The sequence below is a fragment of the Peromyscus leucopus genome, chromosome 1 (genome assembly GCF_004664715.2).
Source record: "Peromyscus leucopus breed LL Stock chromosome 1, UCI_PerLeu_2.1, whole genome shotgun sequence".
Lineage (NCBI taxonomy): Eukaryota > Metazoa > Chordata > Mammalia > Rodentia > Cricetidae > Peromyscus > Peromyscus leucopus.
In genome coordinates this window covers 107,159,026-107,177,664 of record NC_051063.1, presented here as the reverse complement: position 1 = coordinate 107,177,664, position 18,639 = coordinate 107,159,026, and the positions used below count along the sequence as shown (strand labels likewise).

The window sequence follows — 18,639 nt, the reverse complement described above, 5'->3', positions numbered from 1 at the left end:
TTTCAGTATATTTATAAAGAGATTTAGGGTCATAAAACTGGTGATTAGTCAAATTCAGAAGTTGACAGTCAAGCCTAAAGCTTAGAGCTTTTAGGTTCCAGTCCAGTTTTTTTCTTTTATAGTAGTGTCCTGGATGGACAGGGTTTTATTAGGTCAAGGCATTTAGCCAGAGCTCTAGAGCTCATCAGTAGTGACTAAAAGGGACTCTCAGTGTCTTATCCTAGCCTCTGCTTGCCTTCTGCCTTGCTGCTGCTTCTGATGACCACTGGGAGGTTCACAGGCACTAGCTCATCCTAAGGATGGCCTAAGGAGCTCCAAAGGGATCCTTAAGGCCCCAGTCCTAGTTGTAAAGCCTTACTTCATATCTACAGTAGATTAATGTGTCTCTATCCAGCCCTTAGGAAAAGGTACTCCTCAGCCATTATGGAAAGATGCAGTGAGACCTAAGGCCTGACCTGCTAGGAAACCCATTTCCACACAATTCATTTAGAGTTAGAAATGGAAGAGGTCAAAATTATTAACAAAATCATTAAAAAAATTTTTTTTATTAAATACTTATGTGTGTGTAAGAGAGAATGTGAGTGTGTGTATGGGGGGTGGGTGGGAATGCATGCACATGACCATGATGACCATGTCTTCCTTGGCACATGTGAGGATGTCAGAGGATAGCTTAAGGGAGTTTGTTCTTTACTTCTGTCATGTGGGTCCCAGGAATCAAACATAGGTTGCCAGATTTGGCTGCAAGAACCTTGATCCACTGACCGATCTTGATGGCCCATATGAATTATTTTTATTCTTAATAATTAGCTGAGCCTCTTCAGAAGACTTTATTGACTTGAAGTAGTATTTGACTTCAAAATGTTTGCATCATTCATTTTTTAAAGTTTTACTTATTTTTATATGTATAGGTGTTTATCCATCACGTGTGTCCATACACCTTGTGTGTGCCCAAGGAGCTCGGAAGGCAGTGGGTCCCTTGAAACTGGGGCTAGATAATTATGAGCTGCCATGTGGCTGCTGGGAATTGAACCGGGTCTTCAGTGATCTTAACCCCTGAGCCAGTTCTCCAGCCTGCATCCTTCATTCTTACTGCTGCTTCTAAAAAGAAGTTCTATTAGATGGCCATATTCTTGTCTACTAAGCAAGAAAAAAGAAACTATCTCTAGGGAATAAATATTTAGCAAACAGTGTATCCCTATGGAATGTAGTGGTAGTAGTAGTGTTGTGTGTGTGTGTTCAAAACAAAGAACTTACTGCTTCTCTTTCTCTCTAAGAACCAGCTATATTTGTTGATCCCTGTGCTTGACATTGGGGTTTTGAGGCTTTTAGTTAAGCTCTGAAATGTCTAGATACATTCATGCACACACATATATACCTGATTCTTCATACAAAGTAATAGGAATAACATGATTTTACAGGGTTTTCTAAAAAGGGGAAAGTACACACACACACACACACACACACACACACACACACACACACACACGATTTGAGGATGAAGTTTCCTTTGCCATGATACAAAGCTTCTGACTGTGTCAAATTGGTACGGCCTCTTCTAGACAGAGGTGATCTTAAACAGAGGCAGGAAAAACATGGAACATGTAGTAGAGTGCAGTGGGAAATAACATTGAGAAACTTGGATGTCAAGCTGAGGAATATTTCTAGGCAAATGAGCCATTTTTGCTTTCAAATGGGAAGAGTGTTACCCAGTGTGTGTGGGGTTGGGGCACTAGTCTGTATTAGCAGTATAAATTAAAACAAAGTACCTTTTATGTGTATGTGTACATGCCTCAGCACGTGTGTAGGTCAGAGGAAAACTTGCAGGAATTGCTTCTTTCCATCTGCTAAATGGATCCCATTACCTGCTGACCTGTGTCACTGACCCAAATGAAATAGCCTTTGAAGAGTCTATTTCTGATTTTACTACTGAATTACTGTGCATGCAAGTCACGTATCCTCTCTGAATCACAATTTCCTCGTTTGTTGAAAAAGTTATATACAAGATACCTCAGATTAAATGAGATAGCAAATTTGGCTAGGTGTGGTGACACATGCCTTTTAAGTCTAGCAGTTGGGAGAGTTTGAGGCCAGCCTGGTCTACATAGTGAGTTCTAGGCAAGTCAGATTCAGGACTACACAGTGAGACCCTGTCTCCAAAAAAATAAAAGAAAGAAAGAAAGGTAACAAATTTATGAACACTTTAGAAGAATACCTAATACCTAGGGATCTAAAGTATACCTTATTATTTGTATTAAGTGGTTAAGTGGGATTTTGTTTTATTTATATAAACAAAGAACCCATGAAGCTCTTTTTCGCATGGAAGCATTAGGAATCTTGTCCCCTTTCTTAATATTTCTTAACCTGGTAATCCCTGATTTATCTTTCCATGCCATATGTGTATGTGGGTGGTGATGGTGGTGGTGGTGGTGGTGGTGGTGGTGGTGGTGGTGGTGGTGGTGGTGTAGGTGGTGTAATGTGCATATAACTACAGGTGCCTGCAGAGGTCAGAATAGGACATCAGATCCCCTGGAACTGGAGTTATAGGTGGTTGTGAGCTGCCTAATGTGAATGCTTGGAGAACCCTGTAAGAGCAGAACATGCTCTTAACTGCTAAGACATCTCTCCAGTCCCATATTCAGAACATATTATTATTTTATTTTTTAATAAACTTCTTTGAACTTCTCATAGCTTCTTTTGTTTTTTATTACCATTTTTAAAAAGACAGTTTAACTGTGAATCCAGGCTGGTCACCAATGTACAATTCTCCTATCTTAGCCTTCTGGGTGCTGGGATAATAGGTAGTACCAACTCTATATCTAGTGATTCTTTAAAATATTTTTCTTTTTGAGACAGGGTTTCTCTGTGTAGCTTTGCGCCTTTCCTGGAACTCACTTGGTAGCCCAGGCTGGCCTCGAACTCACAGAGATCCGCCTGCCTCTGCCTCCCAAGTGCTGGGATTAAAGGCGTGCGCCGCCGCGCCGCCGCCGCCGCCGCCCCGCCGCCGCCGCCGCCGCCGCCGCCGCCGCCGCCGCCACCACCACCCGGCTAAAATAATTTTTATATTGAGTTATCAAATTTTGATATGTCAGAATAGCACAGGGGCTTATTAAAACTTATTTCAGTAAGTTTGTAGTGGTACCTGAGAACATTTTTTTCCAACAGTCTTTGAGATTATGTTAAATGCTACCGGTTGAGAGAATTCCCTTTGAAAACCATTTGTTTAACATTGATAAGTTATTAATTACTTTAAGGCTAAGGCCATGTCTTACTCTTCATTGTTTCCTTAGTACTTAAGGTGTAGTGCTGAATGTATGCTTAGTAAATGTTGTGTGACCCTTGGTGTACATTGAATGTACTGGTATTTCAGGTGGCCATTAAACAGATGAATCTTCAGCAGCAGCCGAAGAAAGAGCTGATTATTAATGAGATCCTGGTCATGAGGGAAAACAAAAACCCCAATATTGTGAACTATCTGGACAGGTATGGAGTGGGTGGGTCCTGTCAGAAGTTTCAGGCCTTTGAGACTGATGTGTTAGAGGAGAAAATGAAGCCAGCACTTGGAACTGCTTCCATCTAAGTATTTTCTGTGTTGAGCTCCTTGATTGCTGGAAAATCCTCCTGGGTGATGGTTAACCCCACCACCCCTAGCTTCTAACAACTGATTCTTTTACTGTGCTTTCTGATTTAGGGAAGTTTGCCTCTTCAGTCCTCCTGCCTGATGTCTTTATTTCATTCTATATTCCAAACATGTCTTCATCCTGCTCACCCTCATGAATAACTCCTTGTTGTCTATAAACTCTTAAAACGTGATGCTCACTCCAGCCTTGGTGGTGTTTTGAAATCTGACCACCATGGAAAAAATGGGACTCTGTTTTCTAAATTTAACAAAAGTGCATCCATTTGTTGCCCACCCCCATGCCTGTTGTTTCATTGTTAGCTACTAGTAAGTTTGTGGTTAACTGAAATTTATTCCCCCCCTTATATAAACTTGCATTAAACTGAAAACACAGAACATTTTCACTTACCAGCCTCTACCTCCTGACTGCTAGGATTAAGACATGCACCGCCATTTTTAACTTGTCCTATTTATTCTTCACCACCTTAAAAAAAATCACCATTGGGTGGAGATGTGGCCCAGTGATAGAAGGATGCTTGGCCAGCATGTGTGAGGCTCTGAGTTTGCTTCCCAGCATCACCAGAAGAAAGTTACAGAAGAACAGGACTGAAGTCATATCTTTGAGATAAGTCTTAAAATCTTTCAAGTTTTCCCATCTACCAAGTAAGAGGATTACCAGGATGAAGAAAAGATGACAGATCTCATACCTTAAGCCAACACGTGTTTTTTTCCAGCATAGTTTCTTTGCAGAAGGTTAATGCAAGTCATTTAGCCTCTTTTCATTTGTCTACAGTGAGTTAACCAGATGGATTAAGTTACCTTTTTATTTATCATGTAATGGGTCTGAGAGATCTGTTCTCTGAGTCAAATTCAGTTCTAACTAAGGTCAGTTTATAATGTGCCAGGCTACCAAACCACAGCCTTGGTTTATGAGAAGAGGCTGGAATCCTAGAAACTCAACATAAAAGTCATTGTCAGCCTAGTAACCTTGTGTACATTTTACAGCTTGTGAAGACCTATCACCACCCTTTCACTTAATATATATTATAATAATATACGTTTAACATACATATTATCTTACTCATGGATTTATTCAGTAAATATTGGTATCTACTGTGCTGGACCCTGGGGCTAGGCTCTTGAACCAGACCCAGTTTACCTTGTGGATCTCAGATCTAGTAGAACTCTCAAGGAGATCCTGTAGCCCTCTTTTGATGATAGTATGGCTTCCAAATCCCATCCTTTTCGCATGTGTGGATACTGCCTGAATACTTTTATAGCTGTGGGAATAATGCTAGTCTTTCTAATTTTAGGAGGTATCCTTTGGTATTGCAATGAAATATGATTTTATATTTCAGCATGGTATTCTTAGTTTTAGTGTTTGGGACTTCACAAACCATGTATGTTTTGTTTTTTCCCAGGTGTATCTTCAGGTGATTTAAAATTACTGATTCTGTCCTCCAAATTTTGATTTTTCCTGGAGTAAGGAACCCTAGACTCTTAATCTGCCTGAGATAGTTTCCTTTATATCCTAGTTCCTTGGTTTTGAAACCCTGCAGTGGCTTAATATATTCTAACTGGTCCTTCTTGCCCTTTACCTGTTTTCCTGCAGTTACCTTGTGGGAGATGAGCTATGGGTTGTCATGGAATACTTGGCTGGAGGCTCTTTGACAGATGTGGTGACAGAAACCTGTATGGATGAAGGCCAGATAGCAGCTGTATGCCGGGAGGTAAGGCCAAGGGTCAAACAGGAAGTGACTTCATATTATTGTCCTTGAAATTTCACACAATAAAGAGGCTTCAGTCTGGGCTCTGTTGAAATGGGAGAAGTTAGTTCTGGCACTTATCATTCATATTGTATGGTTGTATTTTATAATTTCTGTAATCATGTTCTTTAAAGCTAACTGTTCCAATCATGATAGAAAAACTAGAAGTACATACTAAAACAGTCATTCATACTTTGAATCTGTGATTATAGTTGTTCTAACACATAATATTTCTCTTCATCTCTTTTATTTGGACATACATTTGAACCATTTTTTCCTGCCTCTCTGCTTTGTGTACTGTGAAGGAAATAAAGCTGGTAAGAAGGTAAATGACATGCTTCAGATAGGTAGTCAGAGAAGGTTCCACCTTGGTTTGAATATGCATCTGAATGACATGAAGACATAAGCCAGCAGAATTCTAGAATAAACTGACTCCAGGCAGAAAACCTGAGATGGTGACATTTGTCTGTAATCCCAGCACTGGGGAGGTAGAGGTGAGAATCAGAGGTTTAAGATCATCTCTGGTTACATAGCAAGTTCCAGGCCAGCTTCGGATACAAGAGACCCTGTCTTAAGCAGACCAATAGCAATCATAACTCCAGACAAAACAAGCCAGAAAAGGAAAGGCCTAAATAGATATTCTTCCTTGTTGCAGTTAAATATCTAGGGGTCTATAATGCTGTAATAAGCTTTCCAGAAGGTTTCCATGAGAAGCATTATCTGCAGAAGATAGGCACATTTTCACATTTCCAGGTGAGAACGATGATGATGGGAATAAACAGAAATGTTGAAGATACTAGTGTTTTTGTTCTTGAGATACTGAAGTTTGTTTAGTTTTTGCTTTTTGGTTTTTTGAGACAGTTTCTCTGCGTAGCTCTGGTTGTCCTGGAACTTGCTCAGTAGATCAGACTGGCCTCGAACTCAGGAATTATCCTGCCTCTGCCTCCCGAGTGCTGGGATTAAAAGCAAGTGCCACCACTGCCCAGCACTGAGAGACTGAGATTTTCTAATACCCAAGAGTAGAAAAGTTAGGATATTGAAGAAAGGGTGAGATTAAAAAATGTATGGGGATGAGTGTGATTAGTGTCTGATGGTGGAAAACCTAGAGGCATATGGATGAAATTATAGAGTGCGTATTTAGCCAATGTTAATGAGAAAGAAATGCATTAGCAACATTGTAATATAGAATCCCTACAGTTAAATTAATTCCAACCTGTGATTCCTAGGAGTTCTGATTTCATTTGCTCTACCACTAATGCATTATTTTATAATCTTTTAAAAATAACTCTTCCCAGTCAGGTAGTGGTGGCACATGCCTTTAATCTCAGCACTTGGGAGGCAGAGGCATGCAGATCTCTGTGAGTTCAAAGCCAGCCTGACCTATAAAGTAAGTTCCGGGACAGCCAGAGCTGTTACACAGAGAAACTTTGTCTTGAAAAACTAAGAAATAAATAAATAAACAAACTCTTCCCAAGAAGCCCTCCCCATCACATTCTTCCTATGAAATTTTAATACTACAGATATGTTCGATAGTTGTATAGATGTAGCTGCCCTTTGGAGGGTCAAAAATTTATTATTTAACTTTTTTCACCTCTACCCTTGAAGTGAAAGCCTGGCGACCTGAGTGCACACATAGACCTCACCCCCAGGAAAAATAATTAAATGACATCTTTGCAAAAGCCCTGAGTTTGATCCCCAGAACTGTACCAACAGAAAACTTGACAAGAAAGTATAAGTGTTAAATCGGTGGTGTTGTTATTCTTAAACTATAATAGAGATCATTACCACTTTGGAAACAGCTTACTGAGATATAATTTGTATGCTATATAATTCATCCCCTTGAAGTATATAATTCACCATTTTTCAGCATATTTATGAAGTGACTATTAAAGGATATGGATTTTTTTCTTTTAAGCACTTGGGAACTTGAGAGTATAGATCAGCTGAGTAGTGTAGTATACATTAGGCCCTGAGTTTGATCCCAAAAACTGCACCAAAGCCCCGAGAAACAGGGCCAGAAATTGAAACGTTATATAAATAGGTGGTATTATTATTCTTAAAGTCTAATAGTGATGACTTCTGACCTCCACAAGCACTGAACATGATGCACATACATACGTGCTGGCAAAACCCTCTCACATAAAATAAAATATATAAATCTACTTTTTTTTTTTTTTTTTTGGTTTTTCGAGACAGGGTTTCTCTGTGTAGCTTTGCGCCTTTTCCTGGAACTCACTTGGTAGCCCAGGCTGGCCTCGAACTCACAGAGATCTGCCTGCCTCTGCCTCCTGAGTGCTGGGATTAAAGGCGTGCACCACCACTGCCCAGCTATAAATCTACTTTTAAATTCTTTTAAGATACTGCCTTACTTTTATTTAAAAAATTCTTTTGCATTTGTGTACATGTGTGTGTGCACATGCATGTATATGGATGTGTACATGCCATGGTATACATGTGGAGGTTAGAGAACAACTCCACCTTGTAGATTCCAGGGATCTAGCTTAGGTTATAAAGCTTGGTGGCAAACTCTGAGCCATCTCACTTCCCCAGAACCAGACATTTTCATTGTACCATTTGCCACTCACTCTGTTGGGTAAATATAAGTGTTTAAGTTTGTGTGTATGTGTTGGGGAATCATCACAATAGGTGTTTTGTTTTGTTCTCTCTCTCTCTCTCTCTCTCTCTCTCTCTCTCTCTCTCTCTCTCTCTCTCTCTCTCTTTCTAAATTTTTCTCATGTCCTTTACTGGTTGTGATCATTACTAAACCTTAAAAGTCTATTTGTGCTGGCAGTGTGGGTCAGTGAGAGTATATGCCTGGTATTTTTGAGGCCATAGTTTTACTTCTCAGCACTTAAAAAAAAATCTGTCTTTGTAAATAATTTGTAAATATCAATCTCTGTATAGGACTTACAATAAACTCAGGTGCCCACTGAACATTTGTCTTCATGTTTCGTAGAGATGTCAAATTCAGTGTGTCCCAAATAGTACAGACTTCCTTTCCCAAAATAAGACCGTCTACAGACATCAAATTCATGTGTCTCCTTTTTTTGACATGGAATATATTGATAGAATATTTTTGGTTAAAGGAAAATTATAAGATGAAAGCAGCATGCAGTTTTATATTAAAATTTAAATTGTGTGTGTGTTTGGGGTAGAGGGTTAGGTGCATATGTATGTGGATGTCCAAGGAGGCCAAAGGCATAGGATCCCCTCAGGTTGGAGGCTGCCCAGTGTGGACACTGAGCCATCTCTTCAGCCTGCTACACCCCCATCCTGCCCCATGGAGTTTTAAAAGAATGCTTAAGAATTTAAAAGAATGTCTTAGGAGACAGAAGATTTGGTTATATGGCTGGCTCTGCCTCTTTATGTGGGGCAGGTCTATTTCTTCCTGGGGGCCTTACTTTATCTTAAAATGAGGAGGTTAGATTATTGTTAGTCTTCTAATTATATGTTTCTTTCTTTATTCTGTGCTCACTACTTCAACAGTGTCTACAAGCTTTGGAGTTCCTACATTCAAACCAAGTCATTCACAGAGACATCAAGAGTGACAACATTCTGCTGGGAATGGATGGCTCTGTCAAGTTAAGTAAGTATGAGTCTTAGAATGATAACACTTCTGTACGTGCAGGGCTATGTCTCTGGTGGGATGGTAATTAAATAATAGTAATTATAGCATTCACCAAACAGACTTTGTTATTTCATAAGGTATTATGGGATATTTATATTCCTCTGTATTATCTTACAGTATTTTTTCACTATTTCTCAATTCTTTTATACATTGAAATACTTCCCCCCTGAATGCCTGCTTCTGTGGTTCTCTCATAGACTCTGAGGGTACATTTTATCAGTCTTCAAGGAATTTTCAGTCTCATATGAGAGACTTGTCATGAATTAGAAAAAAGTTTTATGTAACTTCACTCATTCAGTTATTTATTCAGTAACCAATTGCTGAATATCTATTATATGCCAATCCTCTTAGAGGTACAAAGAAGACAGTCTTTACTATCAGGATACTACCAATTTAAATAAATGTGTACTTTCAGTATAATGTGAAAGGACATTTTGTACAAAGATGTGAAACCAGTTACCTAGACAGACTGTGTTATAAGTGGGTAGACAGTCTGTGAGAGGACTTTGTTAGCATGTAGAGTAAGGAGCTGATGAAATTAGGGCCATATTTCAGTGTTGGGGGTTGGGGTTTAATTCAGCGACTTACGCCCAGAAAATAACCAAAGTAGTTAATTACAAGATTCTGAGGTGTGGAAATGGTTTTTTTATGTATAAAGGGCAAGCAATTAAGGCCAAAATGACCTGCTGGACTTTAACGCCTTGACCACTTGGTTTGAGGAGAAGGTGGAAGGCTAGCGATGTTCTGTATATCCCTCCTACTTCTTCTCTTCATGGTTGAATGAGGAGTAGACTGCCAGCAGTCAAGTGATTCTGCTTTGGTGAGACAGATTGCAGAGAGCAAAACTTGACGGCCATGTGTGGGTCCACAGCACTTACTGATGGACTATCCTAAGTGTGTCTTTCCTCTCCCCATTTCTAGCTGACTTTGGATTCTGTGCACAGATAACTCCAGAGCAGAGCAAAAGGAGCACCATGGTGGGAACTCCATATTGGATGGCACCTGAAGTTGTGACACGGAAGGCCTATGGACCCAAGGTTGACATCTGGTCCCTGGGTATCATGGCAATTGAAATGATTGAGGGGGAGCCCCCATACCTCAATGAAAACCCTTTGAGAGTAAGTGTTCCCATCTTCTTTCAAATTATTTGGGCTGTTGTCTCTAATCCCAGGAAATTGGATTCAGGCTCTTTCTCTGTATACCTGGGCATAGTAACACATTCTTATAATCCTAGACTCACAAGACTGAGATAAGAAGATTGCTAGTTTGAGGCCAACTTGTTTCAAAAAACAAAACCAAGGGATCTGGTGAGATGACTCAGTGAGTTAAGGCTCCTATTACCAAGCCTGATGACTTGAATTTAATCCCTGGGACCTACATGGTAAAAAGAGAGAATGAATTATTACAACTTGTCCTCTGATCCCCATACATACTGTGTGGTCCACATGTGCTCACATACACGTGTACACACACTAAATACATAAAAACAATACACACATAAACCCAAAGACTAGATACTGTTGAATTTAAAATAAATGAATGTAAACTATAACAGGGTCTGGGGATATAGCTTATTTTTAGAGCTCATTCCTAGCATTGTGGGGTTGGGGGGAGGAAGGAAGGGCTGAGTTCCTATTATATACAAGATATTGTTCTGATAATAATACCAAATTATTATATAGTAACAGATGGTAACTGCTGTTGAACAAAATGTAGAATAAGAATGATTGAAAAAGTAATGAGGAAGGTTTTATTTAAAGGGACGTTTTCTCTTGCTAGTTATTTCAGTAGAAAAATGAAGATTTAGTCTTAGGCAAGAGTTTCCAAGTATCAAGAATTTGATTTGATTTTTTGCTTGTTGAGCCCCAAGGAAAATCAAGGAAGCCATTTCCCTGAAAAGAGTGAGGAGAAAGTAGATTGGTAGTCAGAGTCAGGGATAGAGAGGACCTGCCGCTAAGACTTGTGGGCCAGTGTGAGAGCCTGGCTCTTATTTTGCAGCACTGGAAAGGATTTTCAGCTAGGTAATAGTAGTAGGGTACAGTTTGTGCCTGAAATGAATCATGTCGGTTCCTTCTTCAGGAAATACAGTGAGAGACTGACATAATAGTTCAGACAAGAGTGGGAGCTTGGATGACACTGGTAGAAATGCAGGTGAGAAGCAGACTTGGAAGGTATCTTGACAAGATGCATCGGAATCAACAGTCACTATAGCCTGAATTGCTGAGAACTTCAAGTGACCTTTGCATTGGTTATTTTCCTGCTGCGGTGATTAAAGTTCTGTGACCAAGGCAACTTATAGAAGAAAAGAGTTAGTTTGTGCTTATGGTTCCAGGGGTAAGAGTTCTTGATGGGAGGGAGGGGCAGGATGACAGCAGGAACAGGATGCTGAGAACTTCCATTTAGAACCGCCCATGAATGAACCAGACAGAACAAACTGCAAGGAGGGCAAGACCCGAAGCTCCGCCTCTAGTGACATGTTCCTCCAGCAGGGTCTTGCTGGCAAGTTAGCAGAGTGATAGGGACAAACACGTAATTTGAATAAACCCGTAGAAGAGAAAAGGAGGAAACTGAGATGGCATTTATAAATATTTTCCTCCTCTTATATGAGTTTTGTTATGGAGAGTCACAGAGAAATGGAACAATATCTTGAGGTAGAGTTAAGAAGAGGTAGGCTAAAAGTTGTGTTTGCTAATGGTGGAAATGAATTAGTGGGGAGAAGAAGAATGACCATCTGCAAGAGAGAAATGACAACTACAAGAATGATGTCCTTAACTAGATAAGAGAAACTAGATAGAATAAAGGATTAGAGCATGGACGTGTCTCTGTTTTGTAATGGGAGAGGGAAGCAGAGTATACAACAAAGGTGCAAGGAAGTGGTGATTTTGATGGCTTTTATTTTCTCATTTCATCCATCCTCCTATCTAGTGCAGGAATTCCCCTATAAGGGAGATCCACCCTTGACTACAATGCTCATATCACCGCTGGATAGCTCCAGTTCCTGGAAAGTGCTTCATTATCTCAAAATGAAATGGTCTTTAGTTTCTACCCTTTGGTCCCAGCTTTGCCCTCTGACTCCACATGTAACACATCCTCCTTTGCCTGGGATATGAAGGTGATCAGTGTGGTGTGATGGAAATAAGACTGGGATTAGAATGAGTACAGGTGAACACTGAGTGCAACAGGTGTATAGTCTTATGTGAAAGGGGACAGTCATTTGCCCTGCCTCTTACTCAGAGTCACTGTGGTCATTAAAAATGAGACAGTGCAGCTGAGTGTGGTGGCGCATGTCTTTAATCCCAGCACTCAGGAGGCAGAGGCAAGCGGATCTCTGTGAGTTTGAGGCCAGCCTTGTCTACAGAGTGAGTTCCAGGAGAGCCAGGGCTACACAGAGAAACCCTGTCTCAAAAAATGAGAGAGAGAGAGAGAGAGAGAGAGAGAGAGAGAGAGAGAGAGAGAGAGAGAGAGAGAGAGAGAGAGAACAATCCTTGTAATCAAAGAGTTTGGTGCTTATAAAAACGTATGTTTCTCTTTATTTTTCAAGAGCTCCTTCATGTTGGGGCAGGGAAGCAGCAGAAAAGCAGTTGATGCTTTTTTATAGTCCTCTTGGGTGACTGAGTTCAGTAAAGGTGTCAGCAGCAATTTCTGCCAGCAACTAAAGAGATGTTTAACTTACCATGCTCAGTGAATAATAAACCCTTTATATCTGTAATCAAGAAAAAGAATAAACCCTTAGATTATAACACCTCAGAAGTGTACAAAGTACTTTGTAAATGTACTCTTTATTTTTGTGGATATATGAAATATTGTTTTGTTTTTTTGTTTTGTTATGTTTTTTGAGACAGGGTTTCTCTATGTAGTCCTGGCTGTCCTGGATCTCACTCTGTAGACCAGGCTGGCCTGAACTCACAGAGATCTGCCTGGCTCTGCCTCCCAAGTGCTGGGATTAAAGGTGTGCGCCACAACCACCCAGCGAAACATTGTTTTATTAGCAAAGAAGTTGTATATTAGGTGCATATACATGGTCACATGGCCTTGAAATGTTAAACTTGATCCTTGGGTTAGTATATTCTCTGCAGAACATCACAGCTGCCTCATTGTGTCCTAGAGCATACCGCAGCTGGCTCTACTTTTAGAGGGGATATCTTGAGACCAAGAGAGAGCCTCAGTGAAAACAGTATGATTCTTCATTTGTATTACCAGGCCTTGTACCTCATTGCCACCAATGGGACCCCAGAACTTCAGAACCCAGAGAAGCTGTCGGCTATTTTCCGGGACTTTTTGAACCGCTGTCTTGAGATGGATGTGGAGAAGAGAGGTTCAGCTAAAGAGCTACTGCAGGTAACTGTCCTTCTGCAGGAAGCCGCGTGATTGAAAGAAGCACTAGCTAAGCCTTTGAGCCTTATTTTTGTCTTTGAGGTTGCTTACTAAAGACTTCTCCTACTGTCTCACTTTGTATTTCTAACTCCCTGACCATCACTCCTGGGCCTTTGCTTATCCCTTAGTTTCTTCCTCAGTCTATTCAAACCTTACACATTTTCCTAGGCTCCACTCAAAGTCTAATTTCTGAGATTCTCTTAAAGTTTTTTCTGACTTTTAGACATCTTTTATTTTGCTTAAACTAGCCTATCAAATTTGGGTCTTGAGAAGTAGCTCTCTGAGAAGTTGAATTTTGTACAAGTTACGTTTTACTGGGATACATGAAAACAATACAAAGAAACAGCGATCTGGGGCAGTGGTTCTCAACCTATAATGCTTCGATCCTTTAATACGGTTCCTCATGCTGTGGGTACCCCCAACCATAAAATTATTTTGTTACTACTTCATAACTGTAATTTTTACTGTTATGAATTGTAATGTAAATATCCGTATGGGACCCCCCAAGAGGTTTACGCCCCACAGGTTGAGAACTGCTGGTCTGGGGGATAGTGCAGTTTTGGAGTCTTCACAGTCTCAACACTGCAAACTTCAGATGGTGGCAGCAATACTCTGCTTGGAGTGAGACTCTAGAAGGGTGTAGTGAAAACCCAGAGTTGGATTTACCAAGTCTTTTATAGAAAGTACTTTATCCTGCAGTCACAGCTTAGTTTATATAGTTTCAAAAATTACTGTTAGCAAGTGACATCATTTAGAGTTAGCATTTATTTTAATACAATTTCTTATTTCTTGCCATTTTACTGAACTGCAAACTGTTAATTTATTAGGAAGTATCACATTCAGCTTTATGGAGGTGACAGTGTATGTCTGCAGATTAATCAGTTACCGTGTGTCACTAGGCCAGAGCATGACTGAGCAGAATAGACAAAATGGGACCTTAGCACACTGCCCTGTGTTAGTTACGTATGAGCCTCTCTGTCTTGACCACGCTACTGTAAACTTTTATTACTCTCTGGATTTCTTTTTATATGGGCATCTGATTGAGAATTAGTGCTCAGAAAATAGTTATAGAGTTGAATAGAGATGTTTACTTACCTGCATTTTTAACACCTGTTTGTAATTGAGGCTACTGTTCAGAGCACTGGTCTATTAGGTATGGGATCTGGGTTCTGCCAAGTATAAGCCATTACTTGTAGGATCCTTTGGGATGAAAAGCCTCCTTAAACACAGGTACAATGTAGAATCCTTTTTGCCTTTCATGTGATTTGTGTGCTGGAAATCATAGGCATTGGGAAATGTACCAATACTGTGCTAAGTCTGTTGTTATTGAAAACATTCTTTTTTGGGTTTTTCGAGACAGGGTTTTCTCTGAGCTTTGGCCAGGGCTACCTTGGTAGCCCAGGCTGGCCTCGAATCACAGAGATCCCCTGTTCGAGTGCTGGGAAAAAGGCTGAAGGCGGAAAAGAAAACATTCTTAATTAGGTACCAAAATGTAGCTATTAAAAGTGCCCTCTGCTGGGCAGTGGTGGCGCACGCCTTTAATCCCAGCACTTGGGAGGCAGAGCCAGGCGGATCTCTGTGAGTTCGAGGCCAGCCTGGGCTACCAAGTGAGTCCCAGGAAAGGCGCAAAGCTACACAGAGAAACCCTGTCTCGAAAAAAACCAAAAAAAAAAAAAAAAAAAAAAAGTGCCCTCTGGAGTTTTCTTCCTGATACAGCAGTGTTACTAAAATAAGTGCATTACAGTGACTGTCCCGTTCTGTCTGTACTCAGCAGTAAGACATACCTGTTTTTTACAGCAACCCTGTGAATTACAGGATTGCTTATTCCCATTTTTGCAGGTAAGGAAATGTACTAGTATGGTTAACAGTAGACAAATAGAGAATATAGGGTTTCAGCATGTCTGTTTGCCTCCCAAGTGTACATGCTCTTGATCACTGCTTCTGTAGATTCAAAACATGTCAGAGCTGGAAGGTTTATAGGGCTTACTTAGTTTACTTTGTAAGAGTTAAAAGGAGGCTTCTTAGTTGAGTATTGGATGATACTGCTTTCTTACTGCAGAAAAGTCAGAAAAATAGGCCCTCAACCCTAGCCTTTTAACTTGTCATTGTTATCTGGTAAATATTCAAAACCTTGACTTTTCAGAATCTTACATCATGAAGTTTCACATCTGTTTCTCCTGTGAGAAGACACATAAGGACAGAAATATATAGGATGAGACAGATATGTAGAATCCCAATATGGGATTCATAGCTTCAAGCTTTAGCCAAGATCATTCATAGTTCTCAGTTCCTCTGTATATCCTGTATCCATCCCAATAAGAGTTGAATCAACTTTCAGCCAAGACTATATATGTATATGCCTCTATGTATGTGTCTCTACACATATATAATAATACTAATTAAAGTTATTATAAGCATGGTAGAAGAACCAGATATGTTAGATAACTGTAAATATCATGTTTGCTCAGAAAAAGAAATGTCCTCTGATATTTATTATCAAATGGAGGAAACAGTCTCTATCCTCAAGACAATTGTAAAAAACAAAAACAGAAACAACCCATCATTCTAGGTAAGGGACTCTGTGTTACATAAAGAATTGTTTTCTATAACATTTTCATATGGTATTTTCTCTTAAATGATTTATTTTTTTAGTTGGAAGTATGGCTCAAAGTCTATTTTAGTGAAAGTAATTTTGGAAAGGACCAGACTATTGAAATCTTACAGGAACACTTAGCCTTGCTAGAGTCAAGGATTTAACAAGAAATTCTCAGCTAGGTATGGTGTATGTTTATAGTCCTGGCTAATAGGATAAGGCTGTAGTTTTAAAACTAAACCTCAGTGTCTTCTCCAGAAATACTAGTTACCAATAGTTTAATTTTACCTAGGACAAAACAAAATCATGCAAAATGAACTCTTTTTGCCTTACTTCTCTCACTCAGAATCTCTATGGATAAGAGCTGGGCGTGGAGGTTTACACCTTTAATCCTAGCAGAGGGAGGCAGATCTCTGTGAGTTTGAGGCCAACATAATCTATAGAACGCATTCCAGGACAGCCAGAGCTGTTACACAGAGAAACCCTATCTCTCAAAAAACAAAACAAAACAAAACAAAAAAAAAACACATGCATTTATCCTGCTTTTAGTGTGTCAATTGCTGTGTTAAAATTCTGTATAATGACATATGAACATAAAACTATTAGCTCTTCCTTTGGATTTTTTATAAGTATTGACTATTAAAAGTAAAACTTGTATACTTACTATGATAGCTTACTGGATATGAGTACCTGCTGCCAGGTCTGACAGCCTGAGGTCATTTACCCTCTACCTGTAATAGTGAAGAGAACTGATCTGGTAAGTTGTCTTTTGACCTACACACACACACACACACACACACACACACACACACACACACACACACACAAAGTATATTTTTTCCTTCAGTTTGAGGATGATCTGACATGATGCCCTTATTGACTTAAAATGGTTGCTAAGTACGAATGGTCAGTAATCGTGTTCTTTTTCCTTTTTCTCCTAGCATCAGTTCCTGAAGATTGCCAAGCCCCTCTCCAGCCTCACTCCACTGATTGCGGCAGCAAAGGAGGCAACCAAGAACAGCCACTGAAACCACGTTCACCCCAGCATCATCGTGCCAAGCCTTCTAGAAAAGAAACACTCGTTTCGGGAACTCCCACCCCTCATGTCCTCCTCTCCTTGCCTTGCTTCTCCCATTTCCTGATCTAGTGCTCTCAAGACTTTGATCCTTGGAAACCATGTGTCAAGCACTGACAAGAACTGCAGACTGGATGGATGACCTATCCAGCACTGGCAGTTTCTAAATAGAAATCCCTTCCAGTTCGTGGGCATGGGGAGGTGACTTACGAGCAAGGGTTACCTGGATAATCCTGTTTCTACGAAACAGAGATCTCAACCATCCCATTCCTTACCCCTCACAAGCAGTCTTGACTACATAAATTTATGGTTTGATAGCATTATCAATTTGCAATCAGTTGAAATTTCTTTAGTGCTTTCTTTCTGTGACCAAATTGCCCAAACACCTCATTGTATCTGAAAACCGTAACAGCTTTGGAATGCCATGGGGCCTGATAATCTGCCAGGGACATGAAGTGGCTCTGTTTCCTGAACCAGACCTTGGTGCAGCTGATCCTGACATGGGAGAACTGCCATGTTTTTCCTCTGTGTGTGCTTCTAGCAGCTGTTTGGGAGAACCATGATCCAGTAGTGTTCCCTGTGCTATTTCTAGTGAAATGGTCTTAGCTATGTAGCAGCTTTTGATTCCCTGCATCCCCTAGGCTGCTGCCTGCATTCTGTTATAAATCTTATTTATAGCATTGAGAGATTTCCTAGAGCACATGCTGAGGAAGAGCAGTGTGAGAAGTGAGAGGGCAAGAGGAGCTACTTTTAGCACGTGGCTGGGCTTCAGCACCTGTCTGGCTATACTATGTGATATTTCAAGATCTCAGCCTCTGTTTCTACCTAGGGTAAGGCGCTGAAAGATGAACTCAGATCTTCTGGTAGCTTAACTATTTCAGTCAAAAGAAAAGGTCTCCAAATCTGAGATGATGTGCTCCTAGTGATAAGGGGACCCTCCTTTTAAATGCATGACCAAGCTCTCTGCAAATGGACATGCTTTCTCTGGGTGTTGGGGATATTTGCTACCTCCTGCTTTCTTTGTGGTTTTGGTTCTCCCACTGTGGTAGGATGCTTGGCCAGCATTGTGGCTTGTCATGTCAGCCCCACTGATTATTTTGTCATGCTCAGAGGTACTATTGCCTCGGCAGCACAAGTTTCTATTTCCTTCAATAAAAGGAAATGAAAATACGCTACATGGAGTGTGTCTTTTTCTCCCCTTCTTTTCTGTTTTTTCCCCCTTTCTCATGAAATAATGATTCCTCATGAGCCATTTGAAGGTGAGTTGCAGATAGGATACCCTTTACCATTATAGACTTCCATTTGCTGTCTTTTCTTTGTAAAAACATTTTTAGTTTAAATATATATCAAAGCACTTGGCAAAAACAAAACAAACAACAACAAAATGTGCATTGTTTAAAGAATTAAACAGAATACTTCTGATACCCAAGAACGGTCTCCATCTTGCCATTCCCTTATTCCAGCCCCACTCTGGGTGGTAACCACTGATCTGCTTGGGTGAAATCATATGTGTCTGTACTTTCACAGTATACAAATATATTCCACAGCAGCTCATTCTGCCAGGTTGGTGTCTCCCCCTCCCCGTCA

General features: G+C 40.2%; 1 protein-coding gene across 2 annotated transcripts in view; it reads left to right on the top strand.

Moving 5' to 3' along the window:
• Positions 1-18,227, top strand: part of Pak1 (p21 (RAC1) activated kinase 1) — a 60,816-nt gene extending 42,589 nt beyond the window's left edge. For both annotated transcript variants that reach the window (XM_028877461.2, XM_028877460.2), the window contains exons 10-15: positions 3,368-3,480; positions 5,229-5,346; positions 8,869-8,968; positions 9,932-10,128; positions 13,211-13,348; positions 16,919-18,227. In XM_028877461.2, the coding sequence (XP_028733294.1) occupies positions 3,368-3,480; positions 5,229-5,346; positions 8,869-8,968; positions 9,932-10,128; positions 13,211-13,348; positions 16,919-17,005 (753 nt within the window). In that variant the 3' untranslated portion in view covers positions 17,006-18,227. The remainder of the gene's footprint in view (positions 1-3,367; positions 3,481-5,228; positions 5,347-8,868; positions 8,969-9,931; positions 10,129-13,210; positions 13,349-16,918) is intronic.
• The last annotated feature ends 412 nt before the right edge of the window (positions 18,228-18,639 follow it).